At 56.9% G+C, this 14,211-nt stretch overlaps 1 protein-coding gene across 1 annotated transcript; it reads left to right on the forward strand.

Annotated features, from left to right (window-relative positions):
* The first annotated feature begins 6,074 nt into the window (after nt 1–6,074).
* On the forward strand, nt 6,075–8,714 carry LOC129082591 (patr class I histocompatibility antigen, A-126 alpha chain-like). Its single transcript, XM_054588303.1, has 6 exons — nt 6,075–6,147; nt 6,361–6,660; nt 6,939–7,214; nt 7,712–7,987; nt 8,085–8,189; nt 8,620–8,714. The coding sequence occupies exons 1-6, from the start codon at nt 6,075–6,077 to the stop codon at nt 8,712–8,714; spliced, it is 1,125 nt and encodes a 374-aa protein (XP_054444278.1).
* Nucleotides 8,715–14,211: the final 5,497 nt, after the last annotated feature.

The raw sequence follows: 14,211 nt of genomic DNA on the forward strand, positions 1-14,211 counted from the left end.
CATTATAACTTGATATCTGCATACTCTACTGTGTGCTCGGCACCCAAAGCCTCGGTTCCCCCGGTTTCCGTATGTTGGACCTCCTTTGCCAAGCTGGCCCCCCCCCCACGCCTTTCCTCTCATGTTCTCTGTATCTGTGAGTTTGTTTTGTTAGTTCTGTTGTTCCTTTTTTTTTTTTAATTGTATAGTCCAAACGTGAGTGGATAATATGGTTTTTTGTCCTTTTCCATATCCGACTTCTTTGGCTTCGCGCAATGCTCTCAAGAGCCGTTCATGCTGTCCAAGACGATATTTTATCTTTTTTATGTCCAAATATTTCACTGTGTGTGTGTGTGTGTGTGTGTATGAATACATGTACATATATACAGAGTAGGGCAAAAATAGGTTTACAGTTGTTCATATGGAAAATATAATAATGAACAAATATAAGATTAAACTGTATATTTCCCGGCCTCACCACTGTAAACTGACTTCCGCCCCATCCGGCACACACACACACACACACACACACACACCACGTATTTTTTATTCCTCCTCTGACGGACCCTTAGGGGGCTTCCATGCCTTGGTTATTGTAAATAACGTGGTACTGAACATAGGAGTACATATCATTTTTTTAAAAAAATCTATTGATTATTGGGATGACATTGGTGAACAAAACTATATAGGTTTCTGGGGTGCAATTCTATAACACATCATCTGTATGTTGTGCTGTGTGCTGACCACCCCACATCAAGAGTCTCTCCGCCACCATTGACCCCGCTTTACCCTCACCCCTGCCCCCGCCGCCCCTTTTCCTCTGGGCAGCGCCACACGGGTGTCTGCGTCTGTGAGGGTTTTTTCTTTAACCCCTTCACCTCCTTCCCCCAGGCCCCAATCCCCCCTCCCCTGACAGCTGTCAGTCTGTCCTCTGTACCTACACGCGTCTGTTTCTATTTTGTTTGTTAGTTTATTTTGTTCATTAGGTTCCGCACGAGGGAAACCGCATGGCCCTCGTCTTTCTCTGACTGGCTGATTTCCCTGAGCCAACACTGTGCAGGTCCATCCAGGCTGACGCGGGAGGTAAGAGTTCCTTCTCCTTCACCGCCGCGCAGCGTTGCATCGTGTGTACGGGCCGCAGCCGTCTTACCCACCGGTCCACCAACGGGCAGGTTTGTTTTCTCTGACCTGCTCCGAGGGCCGCGGCGGGGGAGGCTGCCTTTGTGATCAGGCGGCTGGATACCTGGGTGACCGGGCGGGTGGGTGGTGCCTCAGCACCCTGGCCAGAGAGGGGGTGCGGGGGGGGGTGCAGGTTGGGGGAGCCAGGCGGGTGAGCGGGCGGCGCTGCTCCTGTGTTCCTGCGCCCCGGCGCTGCCGTCAGAGGCCCGGGGGCGTCCAACGCGAGGCCCCAGGCTGCCTGCCGCCCAGGATGGCTGTGAAGGCGGCCCAACGCATTCGCAAAATTGTAAATCTATTTTTAAAACATTATAAGACTTTTTTTCTGTGATTATGTGTCACCATGTATTTAACGTGTGGCCCAAGACAACTCTTCTTCTTCCAGTGTGGCCCAGAGACGCCCACAGGTGGGGCACCCCTGCTGGACACATTTCTACTGCTGCTCCAAGTCCGGCCGTGACGGGGTGCGCAGCGGGGGCGGATTCTGGGGCAGCGATGTGCTCCTGCCCTTTCCCCCTGCTCTGCGCCCCAGTGAGGGGCTGCAGCCCCCACCACCGCATCCGTGGGCACTGTCCCTGCCTTCCCCTTGTCCCGCCTCCACGAGCTCTGATGTGTGGAACTCTTAGGCATCGTTGAGTACGGAGCAGAGGAAGCTTTGCTCAATTACAGATGCTTGACTTTTAAATTTAAGGGCAGATATCAGGGGCCTTTCACTCTGACGTAAGGAAGACTTAACCCTCCCGTATTTAGATTTCATCAGTTTCTAGTGTAATAACCATTACATTCCCAAATCTCCACTCATCCTTTGGGGTATGACACTGTAATAGCGTTTTATTTTATGTTTTTAAAGGTTTTACTTAATTATTTTGAGAGAGAGAGGGGAAAGGAGGGAGAAAGGGAGGAAGAGAAACATGAATGTGTGGTTGTCTCTCGTGCGCCTTCTACTGGGACCTGGCCTGCAACCCAGGCCTGTGCCCTGACCGGGAATTGAACCAGCGACCCTTTGGTTGTCAGGCTGGCACTCAATCCACTGAGCCACACCAGCCAAGGATGTAATAGCGTTTTAAAAATCCAGTATTCCCTGGTCAGGTAGCTCAGTTGGCAAGAGTGCCATCCTGATGCTCCGCGGTTTTGGGTTGGATCCCTGGTCAGGGCACATACAAGAGTCAACCAATGAATGCAGAAATAAGTAGAACAACAAATCAATCTCTCTCTCTCTCTCTCCCCCTCCCTCAAAACCCACCAATAAATAATTTTAAAAGTTCAGTATTCTTTTTCAAATGCATCTAATTTAATATTTTCTTTTTCAAACATACATAAGTACCCCACTGTCATAATTAAACATCATCTGTTTCTCCTTTGCCTCTACCTAGAATATTTATGCCTTATTGACCCTATATGATTTTTATTTTGTTGAGTGTAATTTAAACATTTTTAATAGAATTTACTTTTCAGAGCAGTTTTAGGTTGATGGTAAAATTAAGAGAAAGATACAAAGATTTCTCCTATACCCTCTGCTTCTACTCATGCCCCTAGTTGATCTAAATAGTTGACAAATGGTAATAATAATCCCATCCTGTTGATATTATTGCTGCCATTGGTGATACTGGAAAGCTTATTCTAAAAATAGTATTGCTCTGGCTGGAGTGGCTCAGTGGATTGAGGGCCAGCCTGTGAACCAAAGGGTCACCTGTTCAATCCCCAGTCAGGGCACATGCCTGGGTTGCAGAGCCAGGTTCCCCAGTAGGGGGCGTGTGAGAGACAACCAATCAATGTATCCCTCACACGTGGATGTTTCTCTCCCTGTCTTCCTCCCTCCCTGCCTTTCTCTCTAAAATAAAGTAAAATTTGTAAAAAGTAGTACAAAAATGAAAAAAGAAAAAGACTCAACCAATCTGATAAAAAATGAATTGAGACACTTGCCATAGTTAACATTTCTGTGATTCAGGATCACCCTTCCATTTATTTTGTGAATTTTCTCTTTATTATTTTACCCAATTTTCTAACCATTCTTTCACCATTTTCTCAATGTTAAAGAGTTTTGATGGTATCACTCTGTCTGTCCAATGTGCTACTTTCCCCTGAATCCTGTCTGTACACCAGGAAGATGTCTTCCAGGGCAAATTCACAAAAAAAGGAAGGAGGACATCTGGTTGGTTGTCCCCTGGGGATTCTGCGGAGGACTTTGTCGTGACCTCCTGAGGGGTCATGTACACATTAGGGACACCCAGGGATTCTGAGGTGGGTTAGGGTCAAAGGGAAATTCTCTAGGCTTAAAAGACCCAGGGCATCGCAGCAAGCACTGTGGCATTTAAGAGAAGGGCACCATGACTTTGAATATGTCTTTCTAGCCCCTTCTTGCCTGCAAGGTTTCTTTTGAGAATCAGTTGATAGTCTTATGGGAATTCCTTTATAGGTAACTGTCTCCTTTTCTCTTGCTGCTTTTAGGATTCTCTTCTATCTTTAATCTTATGTAATCTAGTTGTGATGTGCTGTGGTGTGTGCTTCCTTGGGTCCAGCTTCTTTGGGACATTCTGAGCTTCCTGGATCTCCTGAATATACTTACACTGTTTCGTAACCCTTCGCTGAATGCCAGTGTTGTACATAAAATCCACAGTGAAATTCATTTTTAAAGTAAAATAGAGTTGACACACAACGTCGTGTAAGTCGACAGTGTCCAGCGAGTTTACTTGATGCATTTACAGTCACTCATGTGCTGCCTGACCACGGTGACCCCCCTGGGAAACGCGGGGTGTGGGTTCTGTCGCTGTGCGAACAGCACAGAGGCGCTCACACCTGGGGGGACCCGCTGCCGCTCCCCTGGGCTGCCGGGCGCAGCCTGGGCTTCTGGGCTACGAGCCTGCAGGGCATGTTACTGAACAAAACAACATGGGATTAAATCAACACAAGAAGAAAATGACACCATCAAGAGAGCCAGTGAACAGGAGGTGTAGGAGGCTGCTGCAGCCATAACAAAGCAAACTGTGCTACTGCAAACACTTGTCTTTTTAATCTTCACCTGAGGATATGTTTATTGATGGGGGGGTGGGTCGGACACAAATCAGTTGCCTTTACTGACTTTGCTGAAAACTCCTGTTAGCATTAGATTCGGCTTGATGTGCACAGGTGAAAGCTTTTATTTAGTGATAACTTCTCATTCACAACTTTAATATTTTATAATTATTACAGTGAATATACATGTGTCACAAAACTTGTGTATTATTGACACACATGTAATTGATTTAAAAAGCTTTGTTTATATCAGCCTTAAATCAACATTTAAAAACTATCTTGGCTCCCAGTCAAGATGGCTGTGTAGGTAAACACAGTATCTCACCCCAAAACCACAACTACACTATAGACACCCACCACTCAGAACCACCAGAAATCTAGCTGAACAGAAGTCCTGCAACTAGAGGATTAAGAAACCACAGCGAGACTGGTAGGAGGGGTGGAGACCCAGAATGCACTGGTCCCACACCCACGTGTGGGACAAAAATCAGGAGAGAGATTTCAGCTGTGTAGGTTCCCCTGAGGAGAGAGGGGTCCCAGTCTCACACTCGACCTCCATCCCAGGGTTCCAGTGCCAGGAACACAGGTCTCCACAACTTCTTCCTGTAAAAACCAGCAGGGACTGTGGCTGAGACGGAGACTCAGGAGTCCCAGGAAGTTCCTCTTCAAAGCCCCTGCATGGACTCCCTTGGACTCACTCCTGAGCTCCAGCACTGGGACAGCAACTCAAAAGGCACCAGGGACATATGAGAGGAACTGAACTGTCTGGCATCAGGACAAGAGCAGAGGGGGTGGAAGGGGGCAGCTTTCTCCCAGACAGAAGTGCTGGCAGAGGCCACTGTTCCTTTTCTGAGCCCTCACCCCTCAGAGCTGGCAGGCAGGAGCCATAGCTGAGTTTCTATCACCCTGGAGCACCCTGTTCACCCCGTCCTAGGGATTTTCTGAGGCCCCTGTGCCACTTGCAGCCCAGCCAGGCCCTTTCCGTAACTTTTCCATGTAGCCAGTCTTGGCTCAAGCTGCGGACTTTCCTGAACTGTCTCGAACATGCGGCATCTGGCCTGGGCACACCCATTTCTGCAGCCAAGCGTCCCCGGGCCCAGCACTAGCGGCACTGGCCTTGGTGTGCCGCTTGGCCTCTCCCAGGCACCTCCTAGCCCAGCACAAGTAGCGCCCAACTGCAGAAGCTTTCCCGGCCGGGATAGGTAGCCCTGGGCAGGTCAAGGGGGGCGCTGCAGTTGGCCTGCACCTCCAGAGAGGCCCCAGAGCCAGCACACCCGGTGGACAGCCTCAGACCACACCAAAGCACGGCCCCGCACCTCCAGAGCAACACACTCCAGGGGCGGGCTCAGCGGGCACCACGACTCCACCAGGGTCACAGCCAGTTGTCTGGCCAATCAGCCGGGTGAAATCCCTCCCATTGCCAACAGCAATCAGGATTCAACTGCAGCCGGGGGCGGGGGGCGGGTGCACGCTGCCCCCAAGCGGGGCTCACCTGGAAATTATTTAGTGATGACCAGGGAGGCTGCACCGTCCTCCCTATTTTGTGAAACTGTATAGATGTTCGAAATCCAAAATAGTTGAGAGTCGCTGAATAAAACAGCACCTGGGCCGGGATCAGGGAGACACGGGACAGGCAGACCCCCGCGCAGGAACGGGGTGCGAGGCAGAGTCCCGGGTCTGGCTCCAGGGTCTCATTCTGAACCGGAACTGCGGAGGGGCCTCTCAGTGTTGACGAGTCCTCTTCCTCTCACTACCTGTTTCTGCTCCTCCCGCCCGGATACTCATGACGACACGTCATGTCTCATTCCCATTGGGTGAACCAGCTTTAGGCAAGCGTCACGGGTGAGGTTCCAGGGTTCTGGCGGAGAAACGCTTCGCATTCTGCCCAGACCCTCAGGGTCTCGGGCATGGGGCCTCGACCGCTGCTCCTGCTGCTCCTGCTGCTCTCGGGGGCCCTGGCGCTGACCGCGGCCTGGGCCGGTGAGTGCGGGGTCGGGAGGGAACGGCCCCCACGGGGCAGGAGCGAGGGGACGGGGGAAGGGTGCTGGACCCCGGGACGGCGGGTCCCCTGCACCCCCCGCCCAGACCCCACACCCCGATTCCAGCCTCGGCCCCGCCCCACTTTCCCTCCCCCGGGCCCCGGCCCCCGCCGCCCCCACCGCGGACCCAGGACGCGCGTCCTCCCCTCCCCAGGCCCCCACACCCTCCGGTATCTCACCGCCGCCGTGTCCGGGCCGGGCCGCTGGACGTACCGGTACATCGCGGTCGGCTACGTGGACGGCACGGAGGTCGCGCGGTACGACAGCGACGCCCGCAACCCGAAGCTGACGCTGCCGGGGGCGGGGTACGAGAAGCTGGTGATGGAGCAGGACCCGGTGGGACAGGACCATCCGCAGGCCTGGGACGACTTCCTGCGGGGCATCAAGCGACAGGAGCAAAGGAGCAGAGCGACCCTGAACAGCCTGCGCGCCCACTACAACCAGGGCGACGACGGTGAGCCGCGCGCGCCGGGTCCGGGAACGACCCCCCCCCACACCCACGGACGGGACGAGGTCCCCGGAGAGGCTGCTGGACCCGCCCGGCCCCCAACAAGGGCGGCGCTAGCGAGGACCTAAGTCCTTAGTGCACTGAGCGTGACACTCGTGCATGAAGCCTAAGCCCGGTCGCAGTTCCTGTTCCCTCTAGTCACCGCGGGTCCGGAGCGCAAAGGTCGCCGCAGGGGAGAACCCACTGGGGCGCAGTAACGAGGAACGACGCCGGGGCGGGGTCAGGGTGTCACACCTTCCAGGAAATGACCGGCTGCGTCGTGGGGTCGGACGGGCGCTTCCTCCGCGGGTTCAGTCAGTTCGCCTACGACGGCACCGACTACATCGCCCTGAGCGAGGACCTGCGCTCCTGGACCGCGGCCGACACGGCGGCCCAGGTCACCTGGAGCCAGTTGGTTGGGGTCCCTGATGCGGACGTCAGGAGGGTCTTCCTGGCTGACACGTGTGTGCAGCGCCTCCGCCTGCTCCTGAAGAAGGGGAGGGAGACGCTGCTCCGAGCAGGTGCCGGGCGCGGGCCTCCCCGGGGAGGGGTCTGCGGGCTGGGGCGGCTCCTACAGGGAGAGGAGGGAGGTGGTCAGTGTCGGAATCCGCCTCCTGCTCGGGAGAGGGAAGGGCCCCCAGGTTTCCTTTTCTGTGCCTCCCCCGCGGGCCCAGCTGTCTCTAAGGACAGTAAGGGACCCAGCCTCTCCCTGAAACAGCCACAGCGGTTCCCTCACACCCTGCAGCCACCTGGTGCCCGGGACACACTCCCTGGTTCGAGGGCTGAGCCCGTCTCTGGAGGCCTGACTGGGGCTTTTCTGAATCATTCGGTCCCCACCTAAGTCTGTGTCTCCCCTTAGAGACCTGAATATTCCTCCTCTAGATTCTCCCTCGATCCTGGAATTTTCCAAGAAATAGATTATCCCAGATGGTTCTGTCCAGGCTGGCGTCTGCATGGTCCACTGCTGAGTGTCCCCTGACCATGCAAAGTCCCTGAATGTTCTCACCCCTCCCCTCAGACCCTCCAAAGACACACGTCACCCGCCACCCCGTCTCTGACCGTGAGGTGACCCTGAGGTGCTGGGCCCGGGGCTTCTACCCCGCGGACATCACCCTGACCTGGCAGCGTGACGGGGAGGACCTGCCCCAGGACACGGAGACTGTGGAGACCAGGCCTGCGGGGGACGGGACCTTCCAGACGTGGGCGGCCGTGGCCGTGCCCCCTGGACAGGAGCAGAGCTACACGTGCCGCGTGGGGCACGCGGGGCTGCCTGAGCCCCTGACCCTGCGATGGGGTGAGGGGGGGGCGTGGGCACAGAGCCTCTCCTCAGGGCGTCCCTGAGCGGGGTCAGGACTCGGGCCTGAGGGTGGCCTCTCGCCTTCCCCTTGCAGACCCCCCTCCTTGGACCACCGTCCCCATCGTGGGCATCGCTGCTGTCCTGGTTTACCTTGGAGCTGTGGTCGCAAAAGCTGTGACATGGAGGAGGAAGCGCTCAGGTGGGCAGGGGTGGGGCCGAGGTCCCTGTCCCCCTGGGGGTCAGGCCCAGGTGGCCGTGTGCTCCGCCTCGTGAGTGGGCATTGTACCCACACGGGTGCTGCCCATCGGGGGCCTGTTTGCCAACACTGACCCTTCAGTGAGGCCCGTGGGAAAGTGAGGGACAAATTTCTGACCTGATGACTCTAGCGATGGGGACGGATTCCCAGCTGTCACCGGTCAGAGGGGAAGGTCCCTGCTGAGGACAGATAGCCAGAAAGGCAGTTGGTTCAGTCGTCACCGCACATGTGCTTTCCCTGTGTTTCCTGATCCTACCCTGGGTGTTGAGTCACAGTTCTGGAACCTTCTCTGGGCTTCAGGAGTGTGGGGCTCCTTTAGGGTCACGGGACCCAGCCTCGCCCCGACCCCTCACAGAGCGTTTGCTTCCCACAGGCAGAGGCGGGGAGAGCCGCGCTCAGGCTGCCTGTCAGTCTGGGTGTCGGGAGGGGACGCCTGGGACCCTGGGGAGCGTGTGGGTGGGAGTCTAGGAGGGGGCTCCCCACCCCGTGACTCCTCTGCTGTGTCCTTCCCCAGGCGGAGACCGTGCCCAGGGCTCTGAGGTGTCTCTCACAGCTGCTGACGGTGAGACCCTGAGGGCAGGACGCGGGGGCACTGGGCCCAAGGGGCACCGCCGGGTTTGGGGATCCTCCGAGTGGGACGTGCTGAGCCTGCGGTGGCTGTGGGAGCATGTGATACTTATGAGGGTGACCCAAATGCACTCACGACAACGTTTTTCCCCTGCGTGACACAGCTGCCTTGTCCGGACTTGGTGCCGAAACAGCCCCTGCGGCCGTCCCTGGGCTCTCGGGAACCCCCGCCGGCTGCGTGTGGACGCGGCAATGGATCTCGAGTGTTTCCACCAGTGTCAGTGAGGAGAAGGACACTTGGCCACCCTCCCCACAGGGACCTGCGTCCTCTCCCTTGGGGACTGTCCTGTCCCCGCAGAGCTGGGGCGAGGCCGTCCCCATCCTGGTCGTTACTCGGCTGGGCTTTCTGTCTTGCGCTTCTCTTCTGGCCATTTCAGGAGAACCTTCTCCCCTCAGGACCTGAGAAACCACGGCCTAGAGCATCGCCCGGTTCCTGCGGTGGCTCCAGGGCGGAGCTCCGTGAGGGCTTCACGGGCCGCGTCATCCTGGGCTCAGGCCTGGGACTAGCCCGCAGCCCCCATCTTTTGGGCATTTGTGATTTCTCCATTCTTTAGATATTGTAGCTGCTTTTTTAAAACAAAATCTATAAAAGTTTTTATTAAATTAATATGGTAGGGGGGCAAGGGAAAGAGGTGGGGGGAAGGCAGAGACATATGTATTTAAAAAGTAAATAAATTAATTAAAAAAATAAAATAAAATAAAAAAATAAAAATAAATAAATAAGTTAGTATGGTAGGTTACTTAATTTGTTGCAGTGGCATTAATTAATAGGATCACATAGATGTCAGGTGTGCATGTCTGTGGCACAGGATCCGTATGTCGCACTGTGTGCCCCGAAATCAAACCATCTTCTGTCACTGTGCCCTACCCCTCCTCCCCCACCCCCTTCCCTCCGGGAACCCCACACTTTGTGCGTGTCCTCGAGTCTCAGTTTTATGTCCCACATGCGAGTGAAATCACGTGCTTCTCGTTTCTGTCTGACTTATTTCACGCAGCATCATATTCCCAAGGCCCACCCGCGCTGTCACAAATGCCACTATTGCGTCTTTCCTTCTGGCCGAGTGGCGTGGGTGCCTGAGTTTTCCCCTCCTTCTCCTCTGGGTGTCCCCCACCTGACAGCAACAGGAGCCATTCTGCCTGTCACTGTCCCCACAAGGCCCGGGGTGGCCCCCGCTCACAGGAATCTCTGGCATCGACAGGAGGAGTCTCAGGCTCCCCCGGCTCCTGCCTCGCGGGGTGGACTGTCCCTCCCCCCTTCCCAGCCCGCAGAGCCGCCGGGCCCTGGAATTAGCAGAGAGCAGGCCCCTGCCGGCTCCGCTCAGACCCGCTCCCGCGGGAACCCTGCTCCGCTCGGCCCGTCTCCCCGCCCTTGGCTCCCGTGCGGGCCCCGGAGCGAACGCGGGGACCCACGGAGGGGCGGCCGCGGTGGGTCTCGGGGACAGCCCCGTGGGGGTGGGCGCATCGGTGGCCGCGTGAAGGCCCCTGTGCTGTCCTGCCCCGGCACCGCTGGGGGCGAGGCCACATCAATCGTAAAGCACAATTCACGGAAAATGTTGCCTGTTTTCTTCCATCTTCAGTACTAAGTTGGCTGCACAAGAATTCACCAATGTTGTAAGTTTTTTTATTGCGCACTGATAGGACCGCTGTCACAGTACAATCTAATGAAATTGTTTCAAATGAAGTTAAAGACCTTTACGCACTACTTGAGCCATCTTGTGGAAAAAACCCATCGAACTTCTTGGCCCACCCAGTAGGTTAGTATGGATTTGCAGTGAATCTATGTCCACAAAAGCGGAGCGAACGGCACTGTCCCCTGTGTTGGCTCCCTGTTGTTTCTCCGCACCGTTGCCCGCCTCACCTGTAGGGACTAGTGGTCCACAGGTGCCTGGGCGCTTTCAGTTCTTAAGGCCCAGACAACACGGCCCGAGCGGGGACTGAAGTCTGGCCTGTAGGAGACACTCGGTGGCAAAACACCGGCGGGCGAAATCCGTGCTCCCAGGCCGGGGAGGCGCCCCTGGTCTGGCTGAACCGCCCCTCCCCCTCCTTCCCCGCTCCGCTCTCAGTGACAGCCCGGCCTCTTGGGGCCACGGTGCCGGCAGCCGCGTGCCTGTCCTTTCAGCTCCCAGGTGGCCGCGACAGCAGCAGCGAGTGTGAGAAGCAGCGTGCCGCCGGCCCCGGGACAGCACTGTGACGGGTTGTCCCGCCCGCCCCGGCGCCGCGCGGAGGCTGCCGCGGGCTGAGCTGGAGCGGAGGCTGCCCTGCGGCCCGGCCTGGGCGCCGCCTCTGCCTCCGCCCCTCCCTGCTCGGAACGCGGACAGCGCCCTGGGTGTGGCCTGGGGCCTGCCGCGCGGCCCCTGCCCCAGAGATTCGCCTCGTAGGGCACCCACGGCGGCCCCTCGCCCACCGTGCTGTCCCCCGGGGCCGCAAACTGACTCTGGGACTCGGGGTCGTTGTCCCCCTGTTCTGTGTGACGTCGTTACTGATTGTTTGAGTGATTACTATTGTCATTAGGCTAGTATTATTGTTACTAGGTTAGTAGGGACTTGGAGTGAATTTACAGTCATAAAAGCTGAGTGAACAGCATTGTCCCCTGCGTTGGCTCCCTGTTATTTCTCAGTGCTGCTGTCACTTATGGGACGGGTGGCTCACCGCTGGCACTTTCAGTTCCTAAGTCCCAAATCACACCACCGGAGCAGGAACCGAAGTCTGGCTTCAAGGGAAGGCTAGGTCGCGAAACACGGGTTCGGGGCATTTGGCGCAGTGGGCCTGGCGCGGGCGGCCTGCGTCTAATTCATTGCCTTTTTCTCTTGGCCCGACCTGCGCCCTGTGCCGCCGCGGGCGCCCTGCCCTTGGGCCCCACGCGGGAGCTGCGCGGTGCCGCACCGGTTGCAGCTTTTTAACCCTTTCAGCCCCCACCGCCAGCTGAGTCAGGCGCTCTCATTCAAAGGCAGATTGGACTCATATTCAGAGTTGAACTCTTAACCTTCTTTAGCTCTGAGACTTGGAAAAACAACTGAAACGGCATCTGCAGAAGCACCGCGGTGGAGGGCTGTTTTGCTCACCGCTCACTGCTGGCTGAGAGCCGCACCTCTGCGGGTGCTGGAGAGACAGGCTCGTTCCAGGCTTAAAGAACGGAGCAGCCTCAGTGGAAACCATTTGTGGGTGCTGCTGGCTAAACTGGCAGATTGAATCGTATCGTGTAAAGAAATCATGTCTCGTGGCCACTAGAACAGTATGAAGTGTGAGCTGGGAGAGAGACTTAAAGGCCTTGCTTTGAAAAGAAGGCAAAACGCCGTCCTGCCAGTGGAAAACCCCAGGCATGAAACTGAGGTTCCAGCTCGTAAGCGCTCCCTGCACAAACCACGGAGGGGAGCAGGTTGTCCTCAGTGTCCCAGGGACTTGGAACAACCGCTCGTTCCCAGAGCCGATGGCAGAGCGGTGCCGCGCTGCCTCTGAGGACATTGTCCCAGGCAGGTGCCCACAGGCACAAAGACAGGAATTCAGCGCGGGGAAGTACGCCGGGAAGTTAGTCACTGACAATGTCGAGGTTACTTTTTTTTTTAAACTAGATTTTATTTATTTATAATTAGAAAGAGGGGAAGGGGGTATGAGAGGAAGAGAAACATCAATTTGTGGTTGTCTCTTGTGCACAGCCCAGGCATATACCCTGCCTGAGAATCAAACCGGTGACTCTTCGGTTCACAGGTCAACACTCAGTCCACTGATCCACACCAGCCAAGGCTTAAGGTTACTTTTGATGATGCTCTTAAACCTAAAAATCTTCACCTAGAGGACCCATGGGGACAAGTGTGTGTCGCTGTCCCCGCAGGGCTAAGAAGGCAAGTGGTAGGTCCTCGGCCCGGGCCGCAGACCCCACAGCACTCAGAGGGAGGAAGAGAACACACCAGGCAGGAATCGCAAGGTGCCAGAGCAGATTCCCAACAACAGGACGCGACCGACGGGGACGGGCTGCCGTGGCCTGGGATAGAGCAGCTGCCGCCGCAGGGCTCCCAGGAAGGGGAAGGAGCCCCATTTCAGGGCCCCCAGGACAGAGCGCAGTCAGTGCCGCGCTGCCGGAGCTCAGGCGGAGAGGACCCCACGCCGCCGGCCGCTGTTGCACGGAGAGCAGCGCCCCCTGCCGTTGACGCGGCAGCACGTGGAGATCGCAGGACGCGGCCGATGTGAACCAGGCGACCATCAGCAGACACCTGGCAAGAAAAAGGCGACCCTTGGGGCAGCGCCACGTGCCTCAGAGATGCCCGGGGTGCAGGCTCCGGCTCAGGCCAGGACGGCTGAGCACAAGCTGAGCAACTTCAAATTATCATCAGAATTAAATGCCCAACCCAGACTCTCCTTTCACGCCCGGGCGCAGTGCACAGGCCCATTTGCACCGTAAAGCTTCGCTCCGCCCCCGGGAAGCAACGGGCAGGGGGAGGAGAGGAGACCCTGCCGCCCCCGGACTGTGTCCCCAGAAACAGAGAGCGGGGCGTGGCTTCTTCCTGAAGAACCTGAAGCCGCCGAGCCTCCCGCCGTTAACCCTGCGGTCGCCGCGGGGTCTCAGACACCAGGGCGTCGCGGGCAGAAACGGTCCCGAGGACGTGGCAGGAGCGGCCCGAGCCCGCAGGCGCTGACAGGAAGCGCACATCCAGCGTGGGGAGGGGGCGGCTCAGGGACAGCCACGTGCCCCCACAGGGGACGTTGTCCAGGCAGAGCCCGGCTTGCGGGCACAGTCCCCGGGGAGGAGCAAATCCACCCCCGCAGGGCGACGCGGCCCCTCCCGGCCTGACTCGGAGCGACGGCTGGTTCGCCGACGGCCCCTCGGTCGCTGACGGGGACGGCGGCCGCCTGCGGGCCCCAGTCCCGGGGCTCTGAGACCCCCCGGAGAGTAAGTGGGCACCGCGGGCGGAGCGCGCAGCGGCCGCGTGGGCAGTGAGGCGCTCGTGAAACCCAGCAGGGTGGACAGTGCACCTGGGGTCGCGGGACCTACTCATTCATGACGCGGTCTCCACCGCCAACTGCGGAGACAGAGGAAAATAAAGCTGGGGTGCCGACTAAAACTTTTGAATGGAACTGCATTAATATAAAAATGTTTGAGCCTTGGCTAGTATGGCTCAGTGGATTGTGTGCCGGCCTGCAAATCACATGGTCACCAGTTCAATTCCCAGTCAGGGCACAGGCCTGGGTTGCGGAACAGGTCCCCAGGAGGGGGCTCACGAAAGGCAACCACATGTGGATGTTTCTCTCCCTCTCTCCCTCCCTTCCCATCTCTCTAAAATCAAATAAATAAAATCTTAAAAAATAAAACACCCTTATATATGCTGTACATGAGAGAGTCAAT

This window comes from Pteronotus mesoamericanus, unplaced genomic scaffold (assembly GCF_021234165.1).
Source record: "Pteronotus mesoamericanus isolate MK-2021 breed Mesoamerican mustached bat unplaced genomic scaffold, CSHL_Meso_final scaffold_128, whole genome shotgun sequence".
Lineage (NCBI taxonomy): Eukaryota > Metazoa > Chordata > Mammalia > Chiroptera > Mormoopidae > Pteronotus > Pteronotus mesoamericanus.